This window comes from Oncorhynchus masou, chromosome 15, assembly GCF_036934945.1.
Source record: "Oncorhynchus masou masou isolate Uvic2021 chromosome 15, UVic_Omas_1.1, whole genome shotgun sequence".
Taxonomy (NCBI): Eukaryota; Metazoa; Chordata; class Actinopteri; order Salmoniformes; family Salmonidae; genus Oncorhynchus; species Oncorhynchus masou.
In genome coordinates, this window is record NC_088226.1 from 35,891,546 (window position 1) to 35,903,831 (window position 12,286).

At 44.7% G+C, this 12,286-nt stretch overlaps 1 protein-coding gene across 3 annotated transcripts in view; it reads left to right on the forward strand.

Moving 5' to 3' along the window:
* LOC135556185 (3',5'-cyclic-AMP phosphodiesterase 4B-like) overlaps positions 1-12,286 on the forward strand; it is a 197,192-nt gene that overhangs the window by 164,759 nt on the left and 20,147 nt on the right. For all 3 annotated transcript variants that reach the window (XM_064989176.1, XM_064989177.1, XM_064989178.1), the window contains one exon: positions 10,506-10,618. In XM_064989176.1, the coding sequence (XP_064845248.1) occupies positions 10,506-10,618 (113 nt within the window). The remainder of the gene's footprint in view (positions 1-10,505; positions 10,619-12,286) is intronic.

Sequence of the window (12,286 nt, forward strand, 5' to 3'; positions counted from 1 at the left end):
TGATGTCAGCGTTGCGTTTGAGCGGTGAGCATTCGCTCTGAAAACTCTCAAGCAACTTCGCACGCAAACCTCACACGTGCCAAACTGTCTATCTTTCCCAGGGTCTTTCTGATTTAGGAGATGGGGGTAAGGGTGAGTGAGCGTGTAAAGAGAGGGGAGTCAAGGTTGGCCAACCATCCTAAGGGCTGAAAGGGGAGCAACAGAGAGAGAGAGAGAGGGAGAGAGAGAGAGAGATGGGGGCATGCATGGTGGGGTGATTTTCTTGATTTGATTACCTGGTTGCATGACCAATTTACAGCGTTCCCTGCTGGTTTCCCTCGGTTGGTCATTCCGTGTCTGAGGTGTTCCCTAGTCATTTCGCCTGGCCTGTTTACAGAAATGTCTGGCGGGCTACAGGGGCCGAGGGGAGGGAAAGAGGGACAGGGAGAGCAGTGTTACAGAACGGCTGGAAACGAATGTACAGAGACAGGGAGCGGAGATCATGGATGCTCACACACACACACACACACACACACACACACACACACACACACACACACACACACACACACACACACACACACAGTCTGTTTGAATCAGTCAATGCATTACTGTGTACTGCTTTATTTACTATCAGAACCATTGTGTTATCCACGTCCCTGTTAGTCATATCTGGGCAGAATGGGCTGTAATTAAATTCCTTCAAACTTCAAAAAGTTTCAATTAGTCAACAAGTGTCAATTCTTGCAGTTGAAATAGAACATTTCAGCCATTTAGGAACAATTTGTACTGTTAACAATGAGTTGAAGAAACTCATCTAACTAAACCCAGCAGTAAGGACTTACTCTTAATGCTCTCAAACACATACACACACACACACACACACACACACACACACAGATCAAGCTTTGCCTGTTCATCTGACATGAACTTCCACACTGATAGAAAGACTGTAAATAATAAAAACAAATATTGAATGTTTAAAACATACAATATACTTGCAGTGAAGCCGCGAAAGACAGTTGGCAGACCTCAATAGGGCCCATTGTGACTGGTGGGACAGACGATGACTGGAGTTAAGTCCTCCAAGTCACCATATTAACACGTATCACAAAGATTCATAACCCAATTACCACACTTCTACCCAGTTGTTGTCGTTTTTCCCAAATGCTACATGACGTTCGTGTAACATCACTGTCAGAGAGCTAGAAGGGAAGTGGGGTTGCTTGGTTCAGAGTTCACTCTGTGTGTCCTTTGATAGTGAAGATTGTATCATCTGTTGGTTATAAGCCAGACCAGTAGGAGTCATGTTGGGTGACTGTCAGATGCCTCCAAAGATGACCCCAAACTCTATTAACACAATAAACATCAGAGGGACTTAGACATTGGTCTGATCGCTAGACGTTGATAGTGTGGCTCTAGTCAAACTCCACAGAGCCATGTGGTGAGCTAAGCCTTAATGGTTAACCCTAGTCTCAGTTAGTTGTCCTTTGGAGCCAGCAAGGCATAGCTATGATGAGTGGGATGAGGACAGTGGCGAGGGATGAGGCGAGGGGTGAGGAAAGGGGTGAAGAGAAGGACGTTTGGAAGCCTTTATAGATCAGATCTGTGACGCAGTGTGGATCAGTGTCCCTGTAGACATCTGAGGACCATATCACTGCAAACCCAGCTGACCTCTACCAAAAGGCTTCAGCGAGGGGTCATTTATGTAGGTGTGTGTGTGTGCCGTTTGGGGGATTTGGAAATGTAGGCAGAGTGTGTGCACTAAGTCATAACTCATAATCTCATTGATAAATACAATAAACAGAGGTTGTGTCCCAATTCAACGGCTCCGATATGAGACGTATGTGGCAGGGTCTACAGACAATCACAGACCACAGAGGGAAAACCAGCCACGTTGCAGACACCGATGTCTTGCTTCCGGACAAGCTAAACACCTTCTTCACCTACTTTGAGGATAACACAGTGTCACAGACGCGGCCTGCTGCCAAGAACTGTGGGCTCTCCTTCTCTGTGGCCAAAGTGAGTAAGACATTTAAGCGTGTTAACCCTCACAAGGCTGCCGGTCCAGACAGCAACCCTAGCCGTGTCCTTAGAGCATGCATAGACCAGCTGGCTGGAGTGTTTACGGACATATTCAATCTCTCCCTATCCCAGTCTGCTGTCCCCACATGCTTCAAGATGTTCACCATTGTTCCTGTACCCAAGAAAGCAATGGTAACTGAACTAAATGACTATCGCCCCGTAGCACTCACCTCTGTCATCATGAAGTGCTTTGATCATATCACCTCCACCTTACCTGACACCCTAGACCCACTTTAATTTGCTTACCGCCCCAATAGATCCACAGACGATGCAATCGCCAACGCACTGCACACTGCCCTATCCCATCTGGACTATAGCTCAGTATTCAACACCATAGTACCCTCCAAGCTCATCATTAAGCTTGAGGCCCTGGGTCTCAACCCCGCAACTGTGCAACTGGGTCCTGGACTTCCTGACGGGCCGCCCCTAGGTGGTGAAGGTAGGAAACAACACCTCCACTTCGCTGATCCTCAACACGGGGGCGCCACAAGGATGCGTGCTCAGCCCCCTCTTGTACTCCCTGTTCACGCATGACTTTGTGGCCACGGATGACTCCAACTCAATCATCAAGTTTGCAGACAACACAACAGTAGTAGGCTTGCCTACAGGGAGCAGGTGAGGGCCCTGGGAGTGTGGTGCCAGGAAAATAACCTCTCACTCAATGTAAACAAAACAAAGGTGTTGATCGTGGACTTCAGGAAACTGCAGAGGGAGCACCGCCCTCTCCACATCGACGGGACCGTAGTGGAGAAGGTGGAAAGCTTCAAGTTCCTCAGCGTACACATCACTGACAAACTGAAATGGTCCACCCACACCGACAGTGTGGTGAAGAAGGCACAATAGCGCCTCTTCAGTCTCAGGAGGCTGAAGATATTTGGCTTGGCACAGAAAACCCTCACAAACCTTTACAGATGCACAATTGAGAGCATCCTGTCGGGTTGTATCACCACCTGGTACGGCAACTGCACCTCCCGCAACTGCAGGGCTCTCCAGAGGGTGGTGCGGTCTGCCCAACGCATCACTGGGGCAAACTACCTGCCTTCCAGGACACCTCCAGCACCCGATGTCACAGGAAGGCCAAAAAGATCCTCAAGGACAACAACCACCCGAGCTACCGCCTGTTCACCCCGCTATCATCCAGAAGACAAGGTCAGCATCGGTGCTTCAAAGCTGGGTCCGAGAGGCTGAAAAACAGCTTCAATCTCAAGACCATCAGACTATTAAATAGCCATCACACTAGCACATATAGAGGCTGCTGCCCTATATACATGGACTTGAAATCACTGGCCACTTTAATAATGGAAAACTAGTCACTTTAATAATGTTTACATATTTTGCATTACTCATCTCATATGTATATACTGTATTCCAGCCTATTCTAATGTATCTAAGTCTATGCCGCTCTGACATTGCTCGTCCAAATATTTATATATTCTTAATTCCATTCCTTGACTTTAGATTTGTGTGTGTTGTTGTGAAATTGTTAGACATTACTTGTTAGATATTACTGCACTGATGGAGCTAGAAACACCCGCAATAACATCTGCTTAACACATGTATGTGACCAATACAATTTGATTTGATTTGAAATGGCACCCTATTCCCTATGCAGTGCACTACTTTTGACCAGAGGCTGATGGATTAGGGTGCCATGTGGAACACAACCAGAGAGAAGCCAGGCAGGCGCCTTCCCACTCCTCACATCCAGTCACTAGTCTTTTTCAGGAAGAGTTGCTCAACACCTCACGGTCCTGAAGACTAGCTCTGTTTTATTATGGCTGTTATACATGAAACAGGTCAGATCCCCCTTGGCACAGCTGTGTATCAACCTACGTCACTGTTTGTGTGGGCTTTTGATGTGGGTATGTAGAACATCACATCCATCGTAAACAGTACCCTTATTTGCAGACGATATGGTGCTGCAGAGAAAGTGCTGTTGCAATACTAATGAGAAAAACAGAGTTCCTCAGAGCAGTGGTAGGATCTCTCTGGTGGGAATAGAGAGAGAAAGATGCCGGAAGAGTTCAACAGAGTGATAAAGAATAGAATGCAAGTGTGTGTGTGTGTGTGTGAATGCGCGTGTGTGTGTGCGCGCATGCGTGCCCGTGCTTGTGTGTGTGTGTGTGTGTGTGTGTGTGTGTGTGTGTGTGTGTGTGTGTGTGTGTGTGTGTGTGTGTGTGTGTGTGTGTGTGTGTGTGTGTGTGTGAGAGAGAGAGCAATGGGCCCTGGAGGACCAGTGTCCTGTTCCTGTCTCTCTCCTCAGGGAGTATAGGGGGTTTCTAACAGGGGGGACCACAACATCCATCCTGTGTGTTGTAGGCCTAGGTTGTCAGTGATGTGAAAGCTGGACGTTCGTGATGTGACGCTTCAGTAGTTTTAATGGTTCATAGTGAAACTGAGCCAGCCCCCTGCCCCCTCACCTCCCATCCTCGACAGGAAACTGAGTGAGGAGTGTCTCAATCACAGCTGTCACACACACACACACACACACACACAAACCATAGCCCAACTCCATGCATCTGACACACACTTGTTCTGAAAAGACCTGACAGAAAGTACAGTGTCTTCAGAAGTACAGTGGCTTCAGAAAGTGCAGTGTCTTCAGAAGTACAGTGTCTTCAGAAAGTGCAGTGTCTTGACCCTTGACTTTTTCCACATTTTGGTGTTGGATAAAAAAAAACATTAAAAAAACTCACCTCCCATCTACACACTATACCCTATAATGACAAAGTGATAACAGGTTTGTATAAATCTTTTCTAAATTATATCTCATTTACATAAGTACTAACACCCAGGAGTCAATACATGTTAGAAACACCTTTGGCAGTGATTACAGCTGTGAGTCTGGGTAAGTCTCTAAGAGCTTTTGCACACCTAGATTTTACAATATTTGCATGATATTAGGTTATTTTTATTTTCAAACTCTGTCAAGTTGGTTGCCAAGTCTTGCCATAGATTTTCAAGCCAATTTACTGTAAGTCAAAAATGTAACTACTGTAGGACACTCAGGAACATTCAGTGAACATTCAGTGTCGTGTTTGGTAAGCAACTCTCGGTCGTCAGTTGAACAGTATTTCCTCCAACACATTGGTGCGGCTGGCTTCCGGGTAAAGTGGGTGAGTGTTAAGAAGCGTGGTGGTCATGTTGGGGGTCATGTTGGGGGTCATGTTTCCGATGACGCAGGACTTGACCTTCACCTCCAGAGCCCTTAGGGGAGTTGCAGCGGTGAGAGAAGATTGAAATTGGGGAGACAAAATGGGTAAAATACAACAAAAACATGTATACAAATAAAGTCACTATTGGCCTCAAGTTGAAATCCCGGAGCAGTTTCCTTCCCCTCCGGTAACTTAGTTAGGAAGGACGCCTGTATCTTTTAGTAACTGGGTGTGTTGATACATCATCCAAAGTGTAATAAATAACTTCATCGTGCTCAAAGGGATATTCAATAGTCACCCTTCTTTGCGGGGCATTAGAAATCCTCCCTGGTTTTCATGGTTGAGACTGTGTTTGAAATTCACTGCGAGACTGAGGGACCTTACAGATAATTGTATGTGTGGGGTACAGAGATGAGGTTGTCATTCAAAAATCATTTTAAACACTATTATTGCACACAGAGTGAGTCCATGCAACTTATTATGTGACTTGTTAAGCCCATTTTTACCCCTGAACATATTTAGGCTTGTCATAACAAAGGGGTTGAATACCTATTGACTAAAGACATTTCAGCTTTTCATTTTTAATTCATTTGTAAAAATTTCCAAAAACATAATTCCACTTTGACATTATGGGCTATTTATTTTGTGTAAGCCAATGACACAAAACCTCAATTTAATATATATTTTTAAATCAGGCTGTAACAAGCGGTGAAAGTATATAGATCTAATTTCTTACTGGTACAGGCACCGAAGTGCGCCCACACATTATTTTTTTTTAATACTCTGAAAATGACAGGGTAGCCTACTCTGCCGACACCGACATAAAAACGATGTTGTCTGATCCGTATAATCGGCCAACGAAAAGGGGAGACACAAATACAATATGACGTCCATCTAACCTGGATGAGGAAATTATTGTCCAAAGACAAACAGAATTGGCACTGACCGAATGATAAAGACAGTGAATATGCACAGTCTGGGATATGGCCCATTGTTTTTCACTGACAGTCACAACATAACAATCATCTATTTGGTATTTGCAGCGCACGCTGCCCAAATTGCGGGCCCTTCCGACTGTTGGCTATGCGATTTAAAATAATCTACCGCTAATGATCCTCTGTTGCCAAATCATGCTTTCTGGTGTAGTAGCCTATTTTGAATTATTTGTATTTATTTCTGTATAGACAGGAGTAAGCTAATTAGGCTATATAATTTTGGAAATTCAATTTACTTTAGGGAAAGTATAGCTTCCTCGAGCCTTATGGACATGCCGCGTATGCCTTTTAACGCAGCGCATCATGATGTTTTCATCTGATTGTCAAACAATCACTTAACAACGGTGCTCCTGCAGGCTACCCGCGTACATTCGTTCACTCACAAAATAATTTAAGCATCCAAACACCAACAGTGCACTGTGCAACCGCAATTTGATGAATGGAAAGAGACATCCGTTACAAACACCGAAGTGTAGTGTAATGAACTGCTGCTAGTGTCATTAAGCTTACACTTGTAGCCTGAACTGAGGCATCCACTGTTGTCTACTCGCGCCTCAGTCTCGTCCACTCATCTCCGCCTTGTCCTTGAGCGTCATTCATCTCCGCCTTGACAAGATGGAAGTGTTCCCCTCAAACCATAACGCAATTTGGAGCATACAACACCCGGTTTTCAGTCCATTCGTTCATTTTTTTCATGCGGCTGACATGCAGCAATGTTAAATGATGGTGTAACAACCTATCGTTTTTGGACATGTATTAATTGTGATAGGCTCACGTTTTACCGGTACGGTGTACCAGACCTTACCACTTTACTTTCAGTCTGTAACACTTTCCCCAGTCTGTAACACAACAAAATGTGGAAGAAGTGAACACACACACACACACACACAGAGAGAGAGGAAAGATGAGCGCGAGAGATCTTTCCTCCCTCACCTGAAGTAGTTTCCTTACTGACATCTAGATCTATCCTCTCTGTCTGCTTGGATGTTCAACTGCTTGTTAGGACAAGGTTTTATGTTTGCACTCAAGTTTTTGTGCCTAAGTATATACAGTATGTACAGTATTTGAGTCTTAATCAACTGTTGGTGAGTGTGTGTCTCTGTATGTATACTACCGTTCAAAAGTTTGGGGTCACTTAAAAATGTCCTTGTTTTTGAAAGAAAAACACATTTTCTGTCCATTAAAATAACATCAAATTGATCAGAAATACAGTGTAGACATTGTCAATGTTGTAAATTACTATTGTAGCTGGAAACGGCTGATTTTTTTACGGAAAATCTACTTAGGCGTACAGAGGCCCATTATCAACCATCACTCCTGTGTTCCAATGGAACGTTGTGTTAGCTAATCCAAGTTTATCATTTTAAAAGGCTAATTGATCATTAGAAAACCCTTTTGCAATTATGTTAGCACAGCTGAAAACCGTTGTTCTGATTAAAGAAGCAATAAAACTGGCCTTCTTTTGACTAGTTGAGTATCTGGAGCATCAGCATTTGTGTGTTCGATTACAGGCTCAAAATGGCCAGAAACAAATAACTTTCTTCTGAAACTCGTCAGTCTATTCTTGTTCTGAGAAGTGAAGGCTATTCCATGCGAGAAATATCCAAGAAACTGAAGATCTCGTAAAACAATGTGCACTTCTCCCTTCACAGAACAGTACAAACTGTCCCCAGAATAGAAAGAGGAGTGGGAGGCCCCGGTGCACAACTGAGCAAGAGGACAAGTACATTAGAGTGTCTGGTTTGAGAAACAGACGTCTCACAAGTCCTCAACTGGCAGCTTCATTAAATAGCACCCGCAAAACACCAGTCTCATCGTCAACAGTGAAGAGGCGACTCCGGGATGCTGGCCTTCTGGCTACTATTTTTTTAAATATATTTTGATTTGTTTAACACTTTTTGGGGGACCACATAATTCCATATGTCTTATTTCATAGCGTTGATGTCTTCACTATTATTATACAATGTAGAAAATTGTAAAAAATAAAGAATGAAAAACCCTTGAATGAGTAGATGTGTCCAAACTTACAGACTGGTACTGTGTGTGTGTGTGTGTGTGTGTGTGTGTGTGTGTGTGTGTGTGTGTGTGTGTGTGTGTGTGTGTGTGTGTGTGTGTGTGTGTGTGTGTGTGTGTGTTTGTGTATGAGTTGGTTCTGCGAGTGTGTCTGTTTCCTGGCTGTTGGCCCCTGCAGGCCAGATGTGTCTGGGATTGTGATCAGAGTGTTCCTTGTGACTGTGTGAGAGTGTGTGTGAGGAGGAGAGGTGGTGAAAACCCCAACTCTTACGTGTATGTGGTAAGTTAGACTTACTGGGCCTTTTCACAGCTGCCTCCCCAGCCAAGACCCACTGATGTCAGACCAGACCTGCCTATAGGCTGTGCCAGCTCATCCCTAGCCCAGACTAGACCAGCCAGTCAGGGAAAGGATTTTATAGCGCTCAAAAACATCACACTAACCTCAGTGGAGGGAAAATACCACCAAACTCTCACGGAACTGTCCAATTTACCTTATGGAATATGGAACGCCAAATCAAAATGTCACCCATGTAACTGAAAAACAACTCAAATGTTGTTTTATCAGTATAGCAACACACATAACTGTACTTGAGTAACCGACGTCACCGTTTGTAGTTACACAAGTGAAAGCAACAAATAAAATCTTGTCAGTTATAGAAGGGACTTTGGATACACGTCAGGCTTTATTGTTTGTGTTATTGATGTGTGTTAAGCTCCTGTGTACACTTTCATAGCTCACCTTTTGACCCAGTTGTCGGCTTTCTGGTGAGCTCATTTACAGTAAGCATGTTTACAAATGATCTAATCTCTGTGTATATTTGTGCCATTTTATCCCACCATGGCTTCCCCACAACAGATGAACTGACTGATTGAGGCTGACCTGGCCTGACCTTGGTTTGTGGCCAAAACGGGGTCTTATATAAGGCAAAAAAGTGGGACTGGGTGGAGTTGCTGATTTGGGGGACTGACCACTACTGTACAAAGTCATATCCACAGCCAGATTACGTATGCTAACATCTTACATGGACAAGACACTGTAGCCTGTATACACACTGCAAGCTCGACAGACCCATGAGAGAAAAATAGTCTAATATAATGGCATCCAGTATATTAACATAGTGCATCACGTGTATTGAGAGCAGTGCTGTATGGGAGAATATTGACATACAGTACCAGAGTCCCCCATACTTCTCCAACCTTCCAGTACTCCACTCCAGGGTTTACCCCAGCCAAGTCTCCAGCCTTACAGAGGAAAGGATTGATTGAGTTTGCAAACAGCCGGCGGCCTCAGTCTCTCTCGTCTCCTCTCTCTGCAGCAGGCCGGGAGAATGCTATAATGCCCCTGTATCTCTCATGTTTTGGTGAGCAAACATTCGCTCCCCTTTGAAGGCTGGGAGATCAGAGCGGGGGTAACATTCTACGCGGCCACGCTAAGGTCGGCACTACCGCGGGTCTGCTGCAGTGCGCTATGTTGTGCCGCGGCAGCTAGGAGACCCAGAACACACAGTCGAACCACACAGTCGAGCACTGAGCACAAGGCTACTCTGTGTGTGTCTGAGAGAGGGCAACACATCACCCTTCCCCCACCACCCCAGCTCACCCCAACACCCCCTCCTCTCCTCCTCTCTGGCCCAATGTCTCCCAGCACTGACTGTGTCTAACTTGGAGACTCCCTGAATTAATCCATGGTTCTGCTTTTACGAACGTGTGACGCTCTATATAATGTGTTTGACGCTTCTGTTGTATTTGTATCTGTTATGCGGAGATGTATCACTTGTCCTTTGGTGTGCAAAGTGCGAGATAGTTTATGATGGGACCGAGTATGAGTCTGGAGGTGTCTGTTCTCCTGAGAGGGGTCTGGTTTCCTGCTCTAAAAGATGGTTTATGTAAATGAGTTGGGGGGGGGGACTGTGCAGTGCATCTGAGCGAGAGTAGCTGAAAGAAACAAACAACCTCAGTCAGCCAGTCAAACAGTGAGCGAGCCAGTAACAGAGTTTGAGAGAGAGAGAGAGAGAGAGAGTGCAGCAACTGTGGCGTCCCACTCTGCTCTCTCTAGAGTTCACCACTAGCTGTTAGCGCTAGCCTTTCGGCCATTGGCTGTTAGCCTCAGTGTTAGCCTTGCTCATGATGAAAGAGCATTGTGGCCGTGTGCCCCCTCTGCCTCTGCCACCACCGGGCCCGGCCGCCACGCAGCAGCCGACCTGCCAGCCTCTCTCACCTCGCCCATCCCCTCCATACCCTGCTGACTACTGCCCTATGTCTGTGTGCCTGTTGACAGATGAGTCGTACCAGAAGCTGGCCATGGAGACCATGGAGGAGCTGGACTGGTGCCTGGACCAGCTGGAGACCATCCAGACCTACCGCTCTGTCAGTGACATGGCCTCCAATAAGGTAAGACTCAAACTCCCTGTATAAACGATACACAGCCTCTGTACCTCTGCCCTTCAAGTCGACAGCCACTGCTAAGCTGGTTTTGAAGAGCAGCCGTCTGTGAATCTGTATGTGCTGCAAAATAGTTTGTTTGCACCTTACAAGAGCATTTTGACAGATATCTTCATTTTGAAACCCCCTGTAGACCTACAGTATATAAACCTTCAAGCTTGCTTTCAACCGCTGTTGCATTGGCTTGAAGTAGCTGGCAACTAGATGCCGTATATAATGTACCTTCAGGATCCTAAATCAAACAGTGGATTTAGATTGTGACTTGTTTTGTTTTTCCGCCGTTGGAACCACGAACAGGAAATGAATTTGCTGGGTGGTTTTGAAAGTGTATTGCTATTTCTTGACAACAGTGCCAGCCAGGGGGGATAGGTCAGCGGTGTGCTTCTACAATACGTACGAGTACCCTGCATGGTCCCTTTCATGCTTGTGTTTTTACAGTATGTGCTTGTGAATAGTGGACAGTAGGTGTTATGGGCTTGCAGGCCTCTTCATGTCTGTCGTGCACTTGGGTCTGCAGTTCACCATGTGATATTATGTAGTCTTTTGCTAAAGGACAAGTTGTGTACGCAGCCTTACAAAAGAAAACACGTCAAATTTGCAGTTTCACATGGTTGAGCTTAAATTTCAGGTGAAACCAGATTTTCACGTTTTTAAAGTGTTTACATGTTAACACCACTTTTTCACGTGAGAAGAAAAACCATGTTTTCACCTCAGTTGCACAGTTTCACATGTCAGAGAACTTCACATGTGAAAATCTCCCTTTCGCATGTGGAATTGCAAGTTCACATGTGGTGGTGAAATGTTGTTCTTCTCACGTGCGAAAAAGGTTAACACGTTTCAGTAGTAATGTTTCCACGTGTGGAATTGCAAATTCTGCAATGCCATTCTGTGAAAAGGTAACTTAGCCAAACAGAGTATAATTATTCAAGTGTGTTAAAAATAATGATTTTAAAATTGTATTTCTGACCTGTCCGTTCAGGCTGTAACTGCTGCAGGCACACGCCTCTCTTCTTCATACGTTGGTCAGTGAATGTTGGAGGAAGCCCAGAGAAAAGAACAGGGTAGCTAGCACTCCGTGTCTCCTTATCGATCCTTTTGAACATGTTAAAAATGAGCGCTGTCATTTAGTTTGGTGCACCTTTTTTTGTATCACATTGTCTGGAAGCTTTCAAAATACACTGAAAATGTCCAAAATACATCATTTTTCATAAAAACAAACAATATGACGTCAAAATTTACCAGATTTTTCTAACCGTTTGCTTTGGACAAAATGAAAACGGCAATATTCTTGTCACGCTTTTTGTATAAAATATCTTAAATTACAGCTCAATTTGAGGCAATTATGAATTTGCGATTAATCACAGCAAATCCTTCGATAAACCTGGTTACATTTTGAATCGTTTGACAGCCCGAGTTCACATTACTTGTTCCCACATTCACTTGTTCATGTTTTTTGTTTTTTTCAAGGGCATACAGTAATGTGACAACTGTAACACCAAAGCTCTGTGCATGTTTTAGTGATAGTTCTGTGCGGTGGATGAAGATAAGTGGACATTGAAAGAATAGAGGCGAGAGGCTGTAAAAGTTGTTTCCAGACTGTCCTTTGATTGTGACATG